Raw genomic sequence first — 21,932 nt, 5'->3', positions numbered from 1 at the left:
CACCTCTAATAAAGACTCCTGGGAATACATGTCATCACTGGTGCCCTTGCCTTGGAGGGCAGCAGTTACCTTGTCTCCTGCCAGCTGAGCTTCTGGCTGTCTCCAGACAGTTCCTGTCCAGCTGAAAGTGTACAGATCTGGGGCAGGGTGAAAGCCAGAGCAGCTGCTGGAGGGCAAGCACTTACCTGCAGAGTGCAGGGGCAGGAGCTCTCCTGAGCAGCCTGGCTTTGCGCTTCCATGTCAACTGAGAAACCTTGCGTCCAAACTCCAGGCATGCAACACTGGCCTGTGTGTGGCCATGCCTGGGTGGCACCCAGGGAAAAATCACCCCACCAGCCATTTCCAGATTTCTCTTTGTATTGCCCAAGAGCCAGGAAAAGGATAAGAAGAAAGTTAGCTACAGGTATGACACCTGCAAGTGAACTAGGGAGACAGACCTTGCTCTGCTTTTTTGCCTAACCAGCCAGGAACCCTAGCCGAGGGCTTGGTGCAAAAATGATTGCCCTAGAACTGAAATAATGTGTTTCTCTTCCCCAGCATGAAGAAAGACTACCCTTTTCTGTGGTGTCCAAGACAGCTGCAGCTCTCAGGTGTTTTTATAGCCCGTGGCAGGCACAGCTGGGTCTCCCTCGGCACTTCTGGTCTGAGGTTTCTCAGCAGAGTTTGGCAAAGCTGATGCCAGCACCTAGTTGGCATATAGGGCACCAGGAAGCAGCTTTCCTGTACCTGCTCCTTTATTTTTTTTTTGGTCAGATGGCGGATCACCTCCTGGCTAGAGGTGCAGGATAAAACCACGAGAACACTGCAGGGCATTTGTGTGGCCCCACAGGCCATCATCTCCTCCAGCGGTATGAGGGCAGCCTGACTTAGGAGCTGTGAAGGTTGAGGAGTGCTGCTGCTGTTGGATGCATCAGCAATGAATGCTTGCCATCTGCTGGGAGGCAATCAGTCTGATAGGAGACTCTCCTGCATGTAGGGAAAGGAGAAAATGTGCCAGTGGTCCCTGAAGAGCTGGATGGCATTTGGGCTTGCAAAGAGAGCAGGAAGAGTATTCTCTGCGAAGGGTAAGCCCAAAGCAGTCAGAAAGCTCCGGTCTTGGGCACATGAGGGCTGACAGAACCCACTGCAGAATTTTAACGTGCTTTTTTTAACCCACCTTGAGCCCTCCTTGGAGGTGCCTGACCCCATTGCAGATGTGGCAGAAGGCAGTAGGAGTTTGTGTAACTAATGAATCTCAATGCATTTGTTGGTAGCACTGAGCAGAGCCCTGGTGTGGTGGCATCTCACATTTCCACAGCACAATTTGCCAGTGTCTGTCAAGCTGTCTGTGTGCTGGTCACAGCATATGCCACTCCTGTCACAACCTGCCCCCCCACTCCCCACAGCACCAAGATACTGCCCTGCCTTTGACGTATTCTCAGGATTCAGCCTTTTGTTATGCCACCAGCACATCCAGCCTGACCAGCATGGAACATCCTGCTCCCTATTGTGTCAGCTCCTGGGAACACACGTCCAGCTGAAGAGCCCTCAGTCTTCCCAATGAGATTTTATTAATGTCTAGGAGGATATAAGCAGATTTCCAGCACAAGGTCTTGAAGAGCTGGTCTACTGATAGATGGACTAAACCTTCCCTTGCAATACAGGTATTGATACCCCAGCTGCAAGTCATATTACTACACTGTAAGGTGTTGATTGTATTATTAAGAGCAGCATCAACCTTCTGAGGCTGCTATCCCACTGCTGCACTGAATGAGATGATGCACAACAGGAGCAAAGTCAGGGAAATCTCTGGGATCTTACTGGTATGGAAACCACCACAGGAACCTGACAGTGTACGGACTGTGTTCTTGACCTTTTAATTCAGAAAGATAAGAAACAAAAGTGGCAGCATCAAATGTCTTTAATTCTCTCTATTTCATTATAGAGGATGCCCAAACTCCTGTTAGGTATCCACATATTTCTGGAAGGCAGCATTTACAAATGATAGTTTTTCTCCCTAGCAGAGCCTGGCTGAGTGAGCAATTTGGGCACATCTGCAGAAGAAGGGGGTGCAGGACCTTCCTTCTCCTGTCTGTCTCAAGTTGCAGACACATTTTTTCAGTGGCAACACTATTTTAAGCAGCATTTAGTTCAGGCACTTATTTCCAGCCCTCCTGTACCTACTAGACCATCTGGTCTGAGTGTTACTGTAGCTTTGTGGCAAACAAGATGGGGAAAATGACCCAGGTTAAAATAAAGACAGCAAGACTTTCCCCACAAAAAATAGTGTCTCAGAAGAATGAGCACAGGCTGTGTGGAGGGGTAGGAGGAAGCAGGAGAGTCCCTTTATACAGTGTGGACTGGGAATCTACACTTTGCATCATATCAGATGAAAAGTAGAAGAGACTGAATAAAACCAGGCAGTAGCAGCAGGAGAAAGTAGGTGGCCTCAGACTCTAAATTTTTGGGGTTTTTTTTCCAGATTGTTCCTACCAATTGTTCTTCACATTTGGAGCAGGGATAGAGAAATTGCTTTGACCAAGAGACTATCTCCAAATATCTCTTCCTAAATTCAGCCCAAATCTATGCTCTACTCTTTTCTGATTTCATTGTGTAAGTAGGAAACTCCCCAAACAAGGGCTTACTTAGACCATGTTGTGTTGTATATAAGATTAGTGGAAACTATGAGCTGGGATTGGAGTGTGGGATTCTGTGGCGCTCCAGGGACACTCCAGTGAAAGGATGTTCTTTTCCAAGTCTGGTCAGAATGAAATGGTTCCCCAGGAAAAGAACAAGCTTGGCAATTCCAGGTACACTTCCAGATTGAAGATGCTCAGTAGAGTGACTCTCCTAAGGTTTTCTTCAGTAAATTACAAGGAAGGTTAGAAATAACTTCAGTCTAGTAATCGTCTAAAGGGGTCTGCAAAATCTAAACTGTGATTAGTGTCACAATCTTCAAAATCAGAAGAAACACTAGCACTATCATGTCACACTCTGCTCCCTGAGTAGTCATGCCTGGCAGCCTCTTGCAGAGCTCCTTGGCTTTAATTTACATATTACTCCATCTAGTGGCTTTAAGGTTCCAGCCTCCACAAGTTGAAAACTCTGTCCTGGCACCAGCTGGATTTCAAACCTCTGCAGCAACTTTGCCATCACCACTTTTACCTCCATCTGTTAAGAAGAAAAACTCATGGTCAATGACAGCAAATACAGCTTGGACTGCAGCTGCTTAAAGTCAGTCTACTATCTTACACTGCTTTGTCAATATAGAGATTTAAAAGTTAAATGTTACTATGTTAATGCAGCCAGCTGAGTTTGGGCAGGAACCCTGGGACTTCCTGGATTTGAAGACAACTGACAGGCCCTAAGTCCTTGTGTTTATGTGTTAAACCCATTTTGAAAGTCACACTGTAAAGCTAAAGCACTCTGAGCTCTGGTGCTTAGATGAGCTCACACCACAGACCCGAAGCGCTGGCCTCTGGCTGTCCTGAAACACTCTCTGCCATGCTCATACACATTAAATTGTTCCTTCTGTCCATGTAGCCACCTCCTCACCTTCTCTGTCCCAGTTCTGGCTTGTGTCCTCCTCCAGCTGATGTTTTCCCTGCCTTGATTCTGTCAGTGGCAGCCATGGGATGATTCCCAAGACCCCCTGCACATCCCCTGTGTGCTTGACTTTGGCTGGCAAAGGGATGTTGACTGTGCTTCCCATTAAGGGGTTTGGATTCAAGCAGGCTGACCCAGGACAGTTCGGAGGGAGCGCAGCCTGCTGCTCCTCCCTGCAGAGACCTTGGCTGCATGGATGTCTGCTCTTGCATTTGAGAAACATGCCTCTCATGGGCATGGGGGGAGATCTTCCCTCTAAAGAGAAGAGGATCAGTGCACAGGATATCAGTGTGGCATCTGGTGCCCACCACCAGCCATGGTCAGCACACCCTGAGCTATCCCAGTGCTTGCTAACAAAGTGTTCTTCCAGGCCTCTACTCACCTGTGCAAACACCTGCCCGATGCAGGATCGGGGTCCCAGAGAGAATGGAAAATAGCAGTAATATGGCCTGCAAAGAAAAATGTTCAAAATTTTCACTCTGACAACTTGGTTGTAAAGAAACAAGCAAATATTTCATCACAGCAGCAAGGAAATGGTCTAAATATCCCCTCACCTATCTGACTTGTTAAAGCAGTCTCCAAATTAACTCTTTTTTTGCTTCAGAGAAGCAATACAGCTCTGCAACACATTTCCTCATCCTCTCTCCTTACTGTATGGCTCAGCTGCCAGCCTTATTTCAAAACTGAATGCCAAGCACACTCTAAATGCTCTCCAGCCTGTCATGAGGATGTCAAAATCCACTCAATTATTGGTCTTTTGGGCAGCTCTGAACCATGTAAGTGAGAAGGCATTTGGTTCAGGAGACCAGACTAACTCCAGGCTGAAGGAAAGCTCCTGACTCGTGAAGTAGTTGGTGCTGATCTCTGCATCTGTTTAGTCACTGGTCCCTTCTATTGAACTCCTGACCACCGACTAGACTTAGGCTGCTTGCCCACGTGGCTGAACAGCATCTTCTCTCCCTCAGCCCCTCCTCCCCTCTCTAATGTGGAGACATCTCAAGCACCCTGGGACCAGGGCTGTCACACATTCAATGCTTGTATAGTTTTAAGGTAAATATTCAACCTGGTTTGGGCCCAAAGCTTTGACCTCAATATAAACATTTAATAACAATAATATTGGTCTTTTTTTGTAAGGTAATGTAGTCTAAAGAATTTTTGAACAAAAGCTGTGCATTATTGCTCTCTATTTACATTCAGATGATTTAGTGTTACTCATACTGGAATGGAAAAATAGTTTTATTCTACTTTTCTTTCCCTTGAAATCTCTTCCTGTAATGGTTTCTTAATACATATTTAATAACATGGGAGTAAAAAGAAGCTCACTTAGGTGCATCTTTGCTGAATCGATCTGGATCAAAAGTAAGTGGATCCTTGAAAAACTTTTCCATCCTTCCCATTATATAAGTGTTGAGCTGGCAAGAAAGAGTTTATTTTTGTTAGTCAGCAGCATCACACTGAAAATGCTTCTTTGCTGTCAGAGGTATAAAACCATAAATGCCTTCCACTCTCCAGTCCCAACTGAGAGTCTTAATTCATACCCCAGTTTTGGTCAAAATTTTAGAGAAGTACAAATATGCCCAGGGAAGATTTTGGCCCTCTCATCCACAGGTCCACTACATCTGGATTAACTGGGGTAGCTAAAAGCTGCTGGTGGTGGATGGGACTCACAAAGACCGTGGTGTTTGCAGGAATTCTGATGCCATTGACAACGTGCTCCTTCTCCAGCCTGCGGAGTGTCCCCGAGACGGGTGGGTACAGCCGCAGCGACTCCTTCAAAACCTGCATCAGCAAAAAGCACAGGAGGTCACTTAGTTCATAGACTGTGGGAAGCAGAAATATAATTAATTACCTCCCTGTGGCCTTTCAGTTTAGCTAAATGGGAGATTTTGACTTCTGAAACAGATGCTGGTGTATCTGCCTTGGACTCCTGTGGGCAAAATACACGGCTAGGTCAGCTCCTCCAGGCCTAGTTCTTTCTTACAGCTGGTAAAATACAGAGAAAAAGACACAAAACCCAGAAGAAATCCTGGAAGAGATCTAACACCTCAAGTCAGATCAACAACTAAGTGAAAAAGCAAACTCAAAGGGAATATCTAAGAGTGAAGTCTCCTGCCCTGATGAGCTGTTCTGGGCACTGGCTGCCATGAGGGTGGGTGATTTCTCCCACCTCCTTCCCACTCTCAGCTCCTCTCTTTGTCCTGGTTCTGCTGCTTGAGGAGCCAGGCCAGAGCTCCAAAATGACAAAAAACAACCCGGTAAAGGAAAATGAATAGGGAATGTTGAGAAAAAAATGGAACAAGACTATTTCTTTTGGTGTCAGTGAGCTGTAAGAATGGCTTATTTCATCAAAGTGAAACCTAATTAACAGTGCACATGAGCATCACACTGAAAATGCAATTAAATGCGTGCATGCACGAGTGGACTAATGAAAAAGAAACCTGGACAAAAGGATTCAGAATTGCCTGAACAACAGGAGAGGAGTCCCATAGTCTCTGATACTCCAGTGATGGACTGGCTCTGACCAAGGGTTACTGATTTCGGTTGTACAGATCCAAGCTGGTGTTGTTAAATAAATGGTCTGCTTTGAGAAGCTCTCATGTGATCTGTCTTAAAACTGAAAGGCTTAGATACCTCATCTTAATTGGAGTGGTATAATTGTGATGGTGTTTGGAGAAGCCTAAGGAAGCCTGCTGATTTCTGTAATCCCCTAGAGTTGCCTTTTCCTTATGAGAAATAGACCTATGAAATCTATCTGCTATCAAAGCACAGTAATCTGTGGGATGGGATGTGCCAAATGGTAAAACACTGTTGCTCACCTCAGCAGGGCAGTTTAAAAGAAAAAGAATCATGGCAGACTACTAAAGTCTGGGCAATTTATGCAGAACAGCTGCCAGGACTGTGATTCAGCCTCTCCTGAGGGCTACTGGTGTCCCCCATCTTGTAAAAAAAGGAAATGCAACACAAACACTGGCTAATAGCCAGCCCTGGCTTTGCAGTTCATTACCAACCAGCATTTCTATACACAAGACCTCTTTTAGAACCAAACCCTTTCCCCTACCACCCCCCACCCCCGAGTGACTGAAGAGGGTTTCTAGACTAAATAATGAAAAATTGACATTAGAAAACCCAGCCATAATTTTTGTCCATCCTCAAATCCCACTTTATGGCATATGGTGAGATCCTAGCTGGAAATGCTTTAACAATAATCAAACAAAACCAGACCTGTGAATTAGGAAAGTGTGTGGGATTCACACACAGGTTGGGCTCAAATTTGCACACCCTTCTTAAAATTACAGCTGTTGTTTCACCTTAAACAGGTAGGGATTATACAACTCTACTTCAGCTCCCAAATTGGTAATATTTAAGGAAAGCAGTGAAGGAATCCTGTAAATTTGAGGAGCATCCTTCACAATAAGGCTGGGCTGCTGCAAACGTCTCAGGCTACCTGCTTGCTGACTCTCTGGGAACAAACACTATCAGAATAAAATATTAGCATTGTTTTTAAAATTTTAAAAGTGTGGGGGCTCCTCCACAACATGTCAGAGGTGCTACCAAACAGCTCTGCCTGGTATCTTACCTCACTCCCACAGTACCTGTGATAAGTAGGTGAGTTTGCCAAGATCCTCATAGTCAACGTCTCTCTTGGCACCAAGAACCTCATCCACTTCAGCCTGAGCCCTGCAGTTCAATTAAAGCTCGTTAGCTGCAGATGCCTGTTTCTTGCTAGGCAAGTTGACAAATAACATTCTTTTACTTTCCAGACACTGAGTTGGACTTACACACCCATCCTCAGGCAAAATGCCTGCCAATTCCCAACCAGGCTTCCTGAACTTGTACCTCATATCAGGATGAGGCAATGTGCACATAGGGCAGCTGAATCAGGTGGGATTTGGGACCTGCATGTATAAAGGCTTTGAAAAAGATCACCTAGGTGAAACTGAAATAATCCATCTTAATGTTTTTCTTTTTATAAATTTTGGATATATTGGTACTATGAAACTGTTTATTTTGGAAGGGAGGCTAGAATTCATTGGGAACTGATCCTATCTTTTTAATAATCCTTACAATTAAGTTCACCTTGAAATTAACATCAAGCTGGGTCTGCAAATTGGAGCACACATACCTTTCCAGTATTTCAGGATGCTGACCCAGTGCCATTACTGTAAATGTCATCTGATTTGAGCTGGTTTCATGACCTGATGATAACAAAACTCAGTTTAAAGGTTCGTATGAAATAATAACATGACACAAAGATGGTCTACTAGGGTGATTGTGAATAGGAAACTTTAAACATCAAACCCCAAATGTTTTATTTCAAGTATGCTAGAAATTAAAAGAAATAATAAAAGGGATGTAAAGTCTACATAAAGAGCTTTCAAGAATGACAAGAAAAGGACATAGCTGGTAAAGATATGACCCATCTTGCCCACGTCAAAGCTACAGTGGTTGCATGCAGCACCCATTAGTTATGAGCTCCCTAACAGGAGGGCCAGTGAGGTCCAGTATTTGTTTTGTCATATTATGGGACACCCAGTTCTGCCAAAGCACAAGGATTTACTGGTTTTGAGGGAAAACAGAGCTCGTTACCCTCTTCCTTTGAAAAGTCTGCTTTACATGTTCGGATGACCCTGCTTGAGGAAGGTTGGACCAGAAGACCCTTCCAACCTTACCCATTTCTGACTCTGTGATGCGGACAGTTTTCCCTTTTTTTCATGGATAGGCATATGTACTATTTTAAAGCATTACAGAAAAAAGACTTCTGCAAAGATGTCTGCTGCAATAATATCTTTCTTGCCAAAGAACAGCATTTTGACCTCTCCTTCTTATGAACCTAAATCCTATTGATCTGCAAAAGTTGTTTCTCTCACATAATTACTTGGCCCATACATTTTCTGATTGGCTTGACAGTGCCTTCTCCTACTTAGGCAAGAATGGCATTTAATCATGTGGATGAGGTAATGCAAAGACACATGGAATAAGTAAAAGATGCTTTTGGTGGGGTTTAGTGGGATCTGGGTGGGAGGGCCAGAACCCCATAAGGAATAGCCTTGCACCCCAGTGGGCAGGGGAAAGACAGAGCCTGGAAAACAGAGTGGGAGGCCAGTGGTTGGAAAACACCAGCCTGGCAAGATTTGCTGTGTTGATATCACTGAAAGAGGACAATATATCATTTGTGTATGAGAAATTAAGAGTTCTTTTCAGACCTCACCCAGCTGGTGCTGTGCCAGTCTTCCAACCAAGAAACTCCTGGTTGCAGCAGCATCACGTGGAGTGATGATGTTAATCACGGTGTTAATTATGATTAACAAGGATGTTAATCATGACCCTGTAGACAGCTCAAGAATGAGTACAGCTTCCCACATGACATATACAAGCATTAAAATAGCTACCAACCTGCAACAAAGAAAGTGATAAAGTTATCCAGAATGTTTTCATCATCTCTACTTTCCTCCAGAGCTGTCAAGATAGGAAAACAAATGGGATTAGAAAATGCCCCTGTGCCCCAGCTGGACCACTCACAATGCTCTGCCCTGTTTGGCACATATTGGCTGAGGTGGCATCGAGAGAGAACACTGAGAGAGTGCGCATTTCAGGGATGACTTGTGACCAATATTTGATCCAACACAAAAAACCAGGGAATTTTCAAAGCAACTCTCACTATCTTCAGTGTGAAAACAACTTTAAAGGAGGATTCAAGTTCAGATCCCCAAAACAATCCCCCCTGAATTTCATGGCAAAACATGCCACAGAGAAATTCACCCAAACAGCAATGTGTCCCTTACCATCTCCTTTCAGAATCTGTGTGAGAATATCCAGTGCGGCTTCTTTCCCATTCTGGATGGCTTCTCTCCTCCGGTCAATGCACTCCTTCCCCACACGTCTCAACAGCCTCACACTCTCCCTGGCCTCCTTTACCAGTTTCCGTTGCCCTGGCATGAACTGAATACAGAAATTCCTGAGTCATTTTATTCCTTTTGTTGGTAAAAAAATAATGTCAGTGTTATTTTACAAGTGAGCGCCTTGTTTTCTGCTAAATGACAATTGTCACAAAAACACTTGCTCTCCATGGAATAAACTGAATGCCTACAGGATGAAGGGTTTGGGCTGAAATATTTCAATCTGTGCATGCTGATGTTGTGTCTTGTCAGAGCTGATGTTTTGGGCGCTGTGAGCAAATTTCCTCACCTCTCCATGGAAAGAAACTGCAGCATGCAATGTGGAATCTCACCCCAGTCTCAAAAAGGAAAACAGGAGCTCTAAAAGCCTGAACTACAGCTTTCATGAGACACTGAAATAATTCTTTACTTAAATATTTCATATTACATCCATAATTTCCTAGCAGATGAATTTGGGTTGAAAATGTAATTTTTTTATGGCAAGAATGCTCAAATTTCTTCCACTCTGAGTGAACAAATTTGTCCTTCTTGGACAAATGGCAAAAATCTCAGGTTTTTATGGGTATGAGAGTGTAAAACCATATCAGAAGGAGATACATGCAGGGGGGAAGAAAAGACAAAAAAGAAGCATTAAATATTAATGTTAATTATGCAAGTGTTTTAAAGCACTAATGAATTTTATCTTGAGGCACATTGGAGGGAAAGATCTTCAGACAACTGTTCTCCCAACATGACCTTGCCCAGCTCCAGCCCACAAACTCAAGCAGGAGCAGCTGGATGTGAGGAGAGAGGACTGAAGTGAGGAGAGTACAGACCCGTATGAGGGGGATGCGTGCCTTGTTCAGCCCCTCCATAATCTTAGTCACAGCGTTTGGTAAAGGTGTCTGGTCATCGCTCAGTGCATTTAATTCCAAGCCAAAGGCTACCTGAGGAGCAGGAGAGAAAAAGGCAATTTGCTGGGGCAGGGGTGAAAGAGCAGGATAGACTCACACCGCTGCCTTTTCCCCTAAAAATATCTCAGGCTAGATCCTACCTTGCAGAAGGCTGCAAGGGGACAGCAATATCTACATTATGTTATTAATCCACCCTTATTTGGGTGGATTAATAATTTACTACTGCTCTCCATTCATACCAAACTGGTTTGCATAGAAAGGGAAAAGGCAGTGTAAGGCAGACTTCATGCTGATGTGTAATGGCAATAACACAACCTCCACCCACGAAAGAGCCCTGGTGTGTCCCTTTTGGCATGGAGGGGTGGGAGGTACGAGGCTGAAAGGACTTTTGCAGAGGGTCCCCATCCTGCAAGCCACACCTAGACCATGCAGCCCCTTCCCTAACTGCCCCTTCCCAAGGCTCAGCCCAAATGGAAGTGGCACAATTAGTCCTGCAGGTCCTCTGGCACTGCTGGGTAAAGGTCTTTCTCCCTGCCTCCAGCTCCTGATCCCATCCTGCTGCTGGTAGGCATTACTTCCATTCCTTCCTGCCAGTTGCAGAGGAAATGAGAGGGACAGCTGGTACCTTGCCAATGATATCCATAGTCACCCGGCTCATCATCGACAGCATGCTGAACTCTGTTTTTCCATCTGCTTTCTCCTCTAGCTTCTCCATCAGCTCCTCTGCTTTTTCATTAAAAGTTTCCATCAGACCAATCAGGTAGCTGAACAATCAATAAAGACGAGTAATGGGGGCTCTGGAGAGGACATCTTTGCTCAGGCAAAATAACTTTCGTTATCTTCCATAGAAAATAGTAAAATTTTTTAAAATTTATAATTTATTTTTCTTAATACATTAAAAAGCAAACAGATAAAATGAGCTACATTCTTCTTACAGCAGCCCAGCTCTGCCCTGACATGTAATTAACATCTGTCATTGCAAAGGGCTGTGGCCTGTGCCTGTCAAGGCACACAAGGTCTTTGGACCCTACATACAGTGCATCAAGGCACACAAGGAAACCAGACCAACCCTCTGCCTTATCTTTTCCAGCAGGATAAGGCAGCCATAACCATGCTCCAGGATACACAACCCTGGGACCTCTGTACCATTGCTGAGTTCATAGGGGTGTCACTGCTCCATGGGAAGTCTGGTCAAATTATACTCGGCATGGGAATAGTGTGCTGGATTCTAAATTAAATGTGATTTTGGCACTAAATGTTTGTGGGGTTTTTTTCCTCTGAATAACAAATAGTGGCAGGGAGAAGCATGACAATGCAGTCAAAATAACAGCTAGATCATCCTGGAAATATTTGCCTTACCTTCGGCTGAAAGCTGGATCCATTATCCTCCGCTGCTTGCGCCAATGCTCATGGTTGCAAACAGTTACCAAGCCATTCCCTAGAAACCTAGCACATAGGAAAACAAGGAAAGGAACAGTTTTATGCAAGGGAGGCAGCTGAACCCTGCGTAGTCACAAATATACGTATTTCACATCTACTTTCTTTTATATTTCCCATGCATAGGGAGCACCATTGAGTATGAAACCATTGCATCACTGTGGACAACAACTGAACCACAGATATTTTTGCCAGGTAGATGTGAACTGCTGAGTCCAATAAGATGCTGTTTCATTACAGCTGTTATGCAAATAATTAATATAATAATTGGATTATTATATTTTTTAAAGCTTTAGACAAACAAAGAAAAATTCCCTTTTTTTGGAATTGAATTTAGAAGCTGCAAACTGCCATAACTTATGGAATGCCCTAAAATCAGTGCTCTAAAATCTGAGAAGTTTGATTATGGTCTTGAGCAGACTGCTCTGAGACTAACTGAACATCCCCAGGGGGAAAAAAGATACATGATCAAGGTAAAACAAAATCCAACATATCCTCCTCCCTGACTGGCAAGACATTTGACTTGGCATGTATTTTAATAGGTACATGCTGCTTACATATGTCTGGAATTAGAAATTAATCCCCATACTAAGGTAAATGGTCTGAGTCAAAATGTCATGCCTGTGATATTATTAATCTTGCACTTATTTTCAGATCACAGTGGCTTCAGATGGGTTTTGCCTACCTCTCACCAAATAGGCTGAAGAGAGTGCCATACACCATTGGATCCTTTGGGTGCTGTGGTGACATCAAGAACTCCTAAAATCAAACCTCAGGTCAGTGAATACTGAGTGCAATCCTTTTCCCAGACAAAACACAAAATGTCACTCACACACATTTTAACTCTCTTCCTTCTGCAGCAATAGCCTGAAGAGTAGATGAATTACTTTGTGTGCCCTGATTCCCCAGTTCCTGTGCTGCTAGCTTGCTTTGCATGCCTCTAGTGCTTTTTTGCCCAATGACCTGAAATCTCACTGTGTTGTAATTGCAAAGATTTAGAGAAAGAAATTTGGTCTCTTGTGCCTCATTCATTTGAGATATTAAGCTCTTGCAGAGAGCCTGCTTTTCACAAGTGGTAAATGTTTGCTATATGTGCTGTTCAAATAAAAGTAACAAAATAAATTAACTGACCAAGAAAAAGATAAATTGGGACAGCCCAGAGAGCAAAGCACCTCATCCTCCTAACCCAGCCACAGCCAAGCACAGATTGGCTGCTCTGTGCTGCTCTGATCATCAGGCACCAGCTCTCCCCTTATGGAGGAATGGGCTGATCCCCACTATTGATCTGGCTTTATTTTTCAGTACCTTCACTCCTTCAGGACTCACAATCAATAGTGAGATTCTGTGAAAGGCATTAATTCGTACAACAGGTCCATATTTCTCTGCCCTGTAAGAAGAGAAAATTAAAAGAAAGAGAATTATGGTACCAACTACCAGCATGTAACAGTTCAGACCTAATAACCTCGAAGGACCAGAGCACATGCAGTGGGAACTACCGCAGTCCCCAGCGAACAAAGCCATTACGAGAACCACAGAAGGACAGAATCATCAAGGCTGGAAGAGACCTTCAAGATCATCTGGTCCAACTGTCAACCCATCACCACCATAATCACCCCATACATCAAGTGCCACATCCAGACACCTCTTGTACATTTCCACAAACTTACTCCACCACCATCCTGGGCAGCTTATTCCAGTGGCTATCCATTCTTTCAGTGAAAGTTTTTTCTAATATCTAGTCTGATCTGAAAGATCAATGCTCTTTCTCTAGCTCCTCTACCAACCTTCTGAATGATGCTAATTATGTAACTCATGGTCTCTGTGTCTTGATTTCTCCATTTGTGCTACAGGACTACCCCGTTCAATGTTACTGATGTGCCTCAACTTACCACTGCAGTAAGAGATCTGGTGTAAACTCCTGTTTCCTCAGCATTCTCCATATGATTGGCAGGTGTCCAAATAAAAAGCTGTAGAATATGAAGGTTAAGAGTGTCATGAGGATGCCAGCACGGGGTTTTGTATGGATTGCAATCCTTGTTGCTCAGTGAGTGTTGCTCATGTTTTCCTCATAAGGGAAGATGCAAATAACTCTGAGCTGTGCCAGTGCCCAGCCCTCACCAAGCTGGTAAACTGGGTATCAAAGACAGGCTGGTGCTTGCATGAAGCCAGGAAGACCAGTACAGAGATGAAGGATGAGGTCTTTTTTTTTTATGCTGTATTATAGGAGATGTTTGTGTCTGGGTGGGAGCCCCCCACGAGTTGCTTTGCTCTTTGCCTGGCTGACCGAATCTCGACTGCAGCTGTTACACTGCTGTACATGAAACAGACATTTGCATTAAATACTCTTTAATACATGCTCCTCCCTGGTAAGTATAACTTCATTTGTCAATGGATTTCTGTTAAGGGAAATTAGGAACCATCTCCTTCTGTCCAAAGCCATGTCATTTCAAATACTGAGGAGGATAATCACTGGTTAATACGGAAACTGAAGAGATTAATAAAAAATGTTAACTCTTCAAATACAACAGCTGCATTAAAAACCTAGAGATCAATTCCTTCCTTCAGCTGTGAGTGGCAAATTCCCACCAGCTTTGCATAAATCTGAGGGAAGATTTGGCCAAGCTCCTTGCTAAATGAATCAAGCTGCACTCAAGATCTGTTTTCCATTTGAGAGACAGGGAGCCATGCTATCATCCTTTTCAGTATAAATAAGCTATAGGGGAAAAGCAGGCTCTTATTTTATTACTGTTGGAACTGGGAGGTGCTTAAAATAACAAGAACTCAACAAAGTTACTCAACATCTACAGAAACTTTTAATCTTCTACTTGTTTGACTCCTCCACTGTAACTGGATTCCAAAATCACGGGAAAGCCCCAAACACAACACAAGTCCTTTGTTAGCTCTGGAAACTGCTCTATCTGCAGCACAGGAAACAAGGTCCACTCACAGCTCCTCTTGCATGCCATCACTCTACAGTGTTACTTCACACCACAAAATGAACCTAAGGACAAGGACGTTCAGGTATGACAGTATCATCCTCTCTCTAGTCTCGGTATCCAACCCCAATTACACAAGTAGGCTGAAGGCTGGAGGTGGGCAGGTGTGGTGTCCCTGTGAGGCTGTGTATGAGTGCCGGTGTCTCTTCCTGTGGCATGTTATGGAGGGCATGTGCACCCACAGGTGAGGTTAAATGGGAAGTCCACATGCTGCTGCAAGAACCACGACTGTTTGTGACAGTGCTGCCACTGCCTTGCTGGCAGCTTTCTCACTACTCTTTATCACTTATGACATTTTTATTTATTTTTGGCAGAAACCAAACACCTGGCTTATGAAGGAGAGCACGGAAGTTGCCTGGTCGAGTTAGTGTCAATGTGCCCCCTGGAGCAGTGTGGGACGGCTGGTGCTGCTGGTCCCTCCTGCATGGCTGGTGCTGCTGCCAAGTCCCTCTTCAGGGTCATGAGCAAACGCACAGCTCGTGTGGGCGACTCTAAAGCGCCCCTTCACGCCGCTGTGGCCACCCGGGAGATGTAGGTCAGGACATGCAGCCCCGGCCAGCCAGGCCGTGCTGCTGAGCAGGATCCTCAGCGATGCCGGGCGCTGCCGGCGCCTCCCGGGAAGCGGGCACAGGCGAGCGCTGTGCCCAGCCTGCGGGACCCCTCGCCGCTGCTCTTGCCCGCACCCGCCAGGCCCGGCCCGGCCCATGGACACCGGCTGGAGGGTTTATTTTCTGCTCTGACGTTGTCTCGGCTCCAGCCGGGCAGCGAGCGCTCTGCGGAGACACCGAGCCGGCCCGCCGCCGCCTCGCCTGCCCGGCCAGCCCCTTACCTCTCCCGCGGGGCGCCGGGGATGTAGTCGTACTTGGCGTGGATGTACTGCACGTAGCAGCAGTACAGGACGAAGGCCAGGAGGGAGAGGGCCAGCAGGAGCCCTCCCGCCGCCCACAGCGCCTCCATCCCCGTCGCCCGCAGCGCCTCCTCCCGCTCCGAGCAAAGGGCGGCCGGGGCGGGCCGGAGAATCCCCGGCTGCGGGCGGGGACGGCCCCGCTTAAAGAGCCCGGCGGCGGCCGGAGCTGAGAGCCCGGCGCCGTTCAAACACACCCAGACGGCGTGTGCCGATGAGTACGTGTGTGCCTAAGGTCCAGACGAGGACACGAAGATGCTCAGAGGGCTAGAGCACCGCTCCTGTGAAGCCAGGCTGAGACAGGCGGGGCTGTTCGGCCCGGAGAATAGAAGGCTCCGGGGAGACCTTATTGGAGGGGGTGCAAGAGAGCTGGAGAGGGACTTGTTAAAAGGAAGGGCATGTAGAGATAGGACAAGGAGGAATGGCTTTGGAGTTAAAGAACGTAGATTAGCTTAAAAATTAGGTGTTAGGAATAAATTCTTTACTGTGAGGCTAGTGAGGCACTGGAACTGGTTGCCCAGAGAAGCTGTGGATGCCCCATCCCTGGAAGTGTTCAAAACCAGGTTGAATGGGGCTTTGAGCAATCTGGTCCCTTTCAATCCAAACTATTCTATAATTCTATGATATAGATATGTGTGTGTGTGTATGTATGGGTATATGCTTTCCTGGGTGGAGATGATGCTCTGCACAAGTACATGAGGAGGTCAGGAAGGATGCTGCACCTTAATCCAGCAGTCTTTCAACCACTGCAACAACCTCCACGGCCTTCTATAAACCCTCCCCTCCTTCGTTCCTCCTCAGAGATTTGCTAGGTCCCTCTACCAATGCTGCAGCAGGTTGTGCCCATGCTGTCCCTTTGAAGGTCGCCTATCTTTCATGCAGGGTGGCTGACACTCCTCTCCACCATTCTCCACCTGCAGCCCCACTATGCCCAAAGGACAGCAAGCACTGCCAATCAGACTTTCACAGGACAGCCCCATCACACACTCCTTCTCTGCACAAGCTTTGCTCAACCATCTGGAGGTAGCATACCAAGCTACCTGGAATTTTATCATGTGTATTTTCCACTTCTGAGTCTCTACCTTGTTTGGCAGCGCCATAGAAGACACTGCAGGAGTTTTCATCCCATTTCCAATGGGGTGTATTTTCCCTGCACCTCTCTCCCAGCAGCTCCCATTTGGCCATGCCTCTCTGCAGAAGGAGGGAGTAGATGTAAGTCGTGGAACCCCCTGTTTTTGTCCACCTGATACATCAATCATCTGCCAGGCACCTCCAAGAGTCAGCTTGCTACAGTTTCCAGGTGGAAACTGACTGTGCTAGAAGGCCACAATCTGCAGGTTTTCCTTGGTTTTCTTAGGTCATTTATGCTGGTGTTTGAGACTAGCAGATCAGAGAGAGCAGGGAAAGACTATCAAAGCAACCACAGCACATGCTGATGTAAGGTGAGAGATTTAATTTTTGTTTCAAAACTTAAGTAATTTTGAATGGACTGTTAGTGACAGAGGAAGAGGGGAGTCAATGGTGATGGGGAATTTAAGGAGCACTTAAATTTTATGCGTTATTTATGCTGTTTTCCTGTGTGGTTGTGTGCCCGTGTATCCCTCAGAGCAACTTAGTGGCTAACATCTACTGGTCACCTTCAACTAAACCTGTCATGGAAACACAGATCACAAAATGCTGGAAAACCAGAGCAGATTAAAGGAATTGCACTGGCTGTATAGTGTGATCTAGGCTGAAGAAAGATTTGGTATCACAGACCTTAGAGGGTGACAGGAATCTTCTTTTGAAGTCCCCAGGAACCAGCACCTCTCCCGGTAGGCATGGCTGAAGCCTGCCCGTGTCTGGGTCACAACAGCCCAGGAGGCCCTGGAGAGGCAGAAGGACCAGAAACTCGTCAGAAAACTGTGGAAGCTCTCAAAACCCATCAGGAGTTCCTGAGCTTTTTCTTTTGGCTGGCCACCATGCTCAGCAGAGACGAGGGAAAAAACACTTGAATTGTCCTTTGGCAACAAATACACCTGACCACTTCATCTCCAGCCTGCAGGTGGGCAGAGCTGCTGCAGAGCTCCAGGGAACATGCCTGGAGGCCAGCATTGCTCTTCTGGCTTCACATCACATAGCAGAAGGGTTTGGTAGTAACACCACACAACGACCTCAGAGAAATAGTGTCTCTTAATAACAGTTAAATGGTACAAAATACTGGAAACCAGAGTCTCCAGCTGTTACAATGGAGCAAAAGCTGGTGGTATTTTTTAAAATATTATTTGCTGTTCTGTTACATTCAATGTGAATTTTCATTCAATGTTACATTGATTTTTCCTGACCTGGGAGTTCCTCCTTTGGTTTAAAATAATTGCCTAACAACCTTTAATTATTTCCCCCTCTGTTTTAAGTACATATTCTCAAAGACCATCATTATTATCTAACTATTGTTTTTATCTTAATTGAAACTACTACTTTTTTTTTTTTTTTTCCCCTGTTATGGCTGTGGTTTTAAAATTGCTTGTTTTCAGAAAAAAACTACCATTCCTTCCCACTGGTCAGGCAGTACATATAATGCTACCATGGTATGAATATCCATCACTAGGAAAGATACATATGATAGCAAGAATAGCATCACTCAGAGAAAGTTTAAAAACTAAAGCTAGCTGATGTTTAAAAACTAAAACTGGCTGATGAAGCCACGTCTTTAAAGACATTCAATGACCTTCCTGATGAAACACTGATTTTCTGAGTTTCATCAATGTTTTTTCAGCATACTTCAATAATAGATTGTAACTATCTGTAAGTTGTTCTTTCTTTTGGAATAAGTCTCAGAGTAATTCCTGTGAAAAATTCCTGCTTGTATCTTGTTTGTGAGCAGCTCACCGGGAGGTGATATAATATTTGGTATTTTATACATTTTAATGGGAAAGACAGGCTATGTGATACAGTTCTGAACGCCGAATAGATCAGGTAAGCTCTCAAAATTAACCTTCTCAGGCAATTATAATTATCCGCTGATAACTCCCCCAAGTATTCAGCCTGGGTACACTGCAGAAATTATCTTATTTTTCATGCTTTAAAGACGAGCTCTTATAAAAACTTTTGTTTGTGATCCAGCAAACTTTAATACAACCCTTTGTTTGTATTCTAACGTGTTTCTATGCCCTTGAGTGAAGGACATGACCCCAAGGAACTCTCGTGTTTATGATCTGCCCGGCAGCTGCGCGCTGCTCTGGGAGGAAGGAGAAAGGCTGGGCTGAGCTTCCCCGTGTGTCCCCGTGCTGCCGGGGACTGAACTGCCACCGCGTGGACACTCTGCCAACCTGCACATTCCCGCAAATACGAGGAGCAAGAGAGATTTTGGGAGCCCATCAGAAGAGCAGAGAATTGGGAACTGTTAACAAGTGAAGTTCCAAGGTGAACTTGAAAAGTTGGTGAGACATAGGGTTGGTCCGAAAGTCCTGCTCTCTTATGCTTGGCTTTTCGTGGCTATTTAGGTTTGAAAGCATACTCTGTTTTCTCTCTGAAGGTGCATCATTGTTTAAGCTGTGAGGACAGCAAGGAGAAGAAAAAGCATAGGCAGCTCTTGTGCTGGGAAATGCCTTCAGCAGCACACGAATAGCCAGAGGGCTGGGCGTCCTGGTCACCCAGAATTTACCATGGCAGATGTGCACAGGAAAACTCTCATTAAAAGTTAATAATAATAGAGCTGATCTAAACCCAGTTGTTTTGACACAGATTACACTGAAGACAGGAGTCAAACTCTGCAAAACAAAATCTGTAGGGGGTTAGATGTTACTTACCCAACATTGCCAAGTACAGACCTTTGCAGTGATTTTCACCCTGAGTCAGTTGTCCCCCAGCCCGTATATACTGAGGTCCTGATCATTCCCAGTCAATAAAATTTTCCAGCGTGGAGTAGACAGGCAATTGACAAGCTGTTAATAATAACAAAAACAGTCTAAGGGTTTAGTGATTGCCAACAGCTAATGCCCCTGAAGAACAAACTACTTGATGTAATACTTGTACAACTGACTGAACACTACAGACTTTTTTTTTTCTTTTTTTCTTTCTTTCTTTTTTTTTTTTGTTGCTGTTGTTAAAAACAGCATCCCTATTTACCACATTATTGTGAAGGAATGATTGCCATTTCCATCATAGCTGCTTTTCTGACAACGTTGAAACATTGCTCGAGGCAGCTCTATAGCTACACCTGTGCCCCAGACATGAGAACCTTGGGAAAGTCACACATGAGGCAGCAAGGTATGATCTGAACACATCAAATGGGTTCCATGTCTTGTTTGTTTACAGAGGAAAAAACTATGATTTCTTAAAGCTTAAATTTGGAATGCAGTTAGTAGTTATCAGAAGATGGTTACATCTCTTTTCATATAGAAAAATGTGTGTTTCTGTCTGAAAGTATCTAAGGGGGCCATGCTGACCTTTTAGAGAGGACTACTGGCATGTTTCCGAGAGGAAGGCAGACTTGGATTTTGATATGTTGCGACTGTTTTTCTCCTCTGAGCTTCTGAATTTCTATGTTGACCACACCCAAACAGCGACAGGCTCAGCTCTCCTACAGAGGGACTGATTATTTCTGGGGACTGTCCCCCCCACAGCCATATCAATGCTAACACGTGGAAGAAGAGGCCGGCTGAGCTCGGGACATCCTTGGGAGGGTTTTGGTGGCTTTGGGCCCTGGGGCAGGGCAGGAGTACATGAGCTGCTGTTCTCCCTTGGCCATCATAAAGCCCAACACAAAGGTCTATGTGGTGAGAGGTGGGGGAGAGGCTAATAAAGGAGATAGAGGCTGGAGAAACACAATGATGGCATGTGAAGCTGGAGCCCCAGGCTCATCTTTGCACCCAGTGCCAGTGTCCCCCACAGTGACACCGCTGAGCTTTCTGAGCTTGAGTCATGCCTTCAGTACAATTTGGTTACAGACCTCTGTGCTTACTGATGTGATACATGAACCTCATGCTGTTCATACCCTGCAGCCTGACACAGCCCAAATAGCCCTGATATGGAGGATATCCTCATGGCATGCTCCATCCAGGGCTCAGCATCCAGGAGGGTTTTGCCAGCATTTGAGTGAGAACTCCTGATACAACACCCCACCTATTTCACTATCCCTCCACTGCTTGGGCAGCAAGCCCTAAAGATTATTCCTAGAAATGTTGGGAAGACTTATCTATTAGATTTCTTGGAAAGAGCATGGTAAGTCCAAATGAAGATAATGTCTATACCACAGACTGCAACACAGTATGGCAGTGCTCAGGCTGGCTGCTGGGCACCACAAAGACGTAAGCAAAAAATCCTGAGCTCTGGGCAGAGCTACTCTGCCTTGGAGGTAGAGAAAAAGACATGGAAAGGCTGAGTTTACACTGTTCCCTTAGAGATATGCTGGGTCCTCTAAGTGATGCAGCTGTGCTAACTTAAGGAAAGATATGTAAGGAAAAATGCAGGTGCTCCAGTCTCAGTCACAGAGTTGAATCAGGAGAGAAGGCAATAAACCATCCTGCTACTAGACAAAAATTTGGGACTGCCACATAATACATGCAGAAGACTGGTTGCACTGTGGGCTATTTTAAGATTTATCCTGAATTAGCATCCAGGAAGTATACTGTCATGTTCAAGTATAGCAGCAGGGTTTATTAGTTTATCTAATGCTTGATTGGTGTCACATCCTGCTATATAAAAATGATATCAATAAGAATCCTATTAAACAACAGATGAGAGAAGATATTTAAATGCATGTGTACTTGTGTGCTTTAAATAGTACAGGCTCATAATTTAAATACCAGTGAACGAGACTGACAGATACCAGGATTTAGAACAGACATTTTTTTAAGCTTGGCAGGACCACAATGGTCAGAAATACCTTTCCAGCATCGTAGCAGAGCACTGAGCTGGCAGGCACAGACAGGCACACACAGCCACTTGTGCTGAGCTGGCTCGATCCTATTTGAATGCCTTCCCCACTCAGTGTAGGCTAGGAGAAAGGATAAGAGGAAAACAACCCCTTACTTACAAGCCTTGTCTCTTCCTCTGCTGATAAATATTTCCCTGTGGAGCTGGCAGCACCCACGTAACAGCACCAGCAAACTCCTCACCAGCAAACCTGGGGGCTGCAGGGCTCTGTGCTTGCTGCCAGCATGGCCAGGCACAGCTCTCTCACCCGCAGCTGCTCCCTGGGGGCTGGCTTCCCTGTGCCTCCGGCTGCCACCAGAGCCTG

General features: G+C 45.2%; 1 protein-coding gene across 1 annotated transcript; it reads right to left on the bottom strand.

The window, feature by feature from the left end:
* Nucleotides 1-1,840: 1,840 nt before the first annotated feature.
* CYP46A1 (cytochrome P450 family 46 subfamily A member 1) lies at nt 1,841-15,807 on the bottom strand. Its single transcript, XM_069018234.1, has 15 exons — nt 15,638-15,807; nt 13,702-13,779; nt 13,118-13,199; nt 12,498-12,571; nt 11,735-11,821; nt 11,001-11,139; nt 10,298-10,408; nt 9,369-9,525; nt 8,980-9,042; nt 7,709-7,781; nt 7,179-7,263; nt 5,254-5,364; nt 4,909-4,997; nt 3,968-4,034; nt 1,841-3,150 (listed from the first exon to the last, which is right to left on the bottom strand). The coding sequence occupies exons 1-15, from the start codon at nt 15,763-15,765 to the stop codon at nt 2,989-2,991; spliced, it is 1,506 nt and encodes a 501-aa protein (XP_068874335.1). The 5' UTR covers nt 15,766-15,807; the 3' UTR covers nt 1,841-2,988.
* Between the last annotated feature and the right edge of the window lie 6,125 nt (nt 15,808-21,932).

Source organism: Aphelocoma coerulescens, chromosome 5 (assembly GCF_041296385.1).
Source record: "Aphelocoma coerulescens isolate FSJ_1873_10779 chromosome 5, UR_Acoe_1.0, whole genome shotgun sequence".
Classification (NCBI taxonomy): Eukaryota; Metazoa; Chordata; class Aves; order Passeriformes; family Corvidae; genus Aphelocoma; species Aphelocoma coerulescens.
Note: the sequence above shows the minus strand (reverse complement) of the source record. Positions and strands in the feature narration are given on the sequence as shown.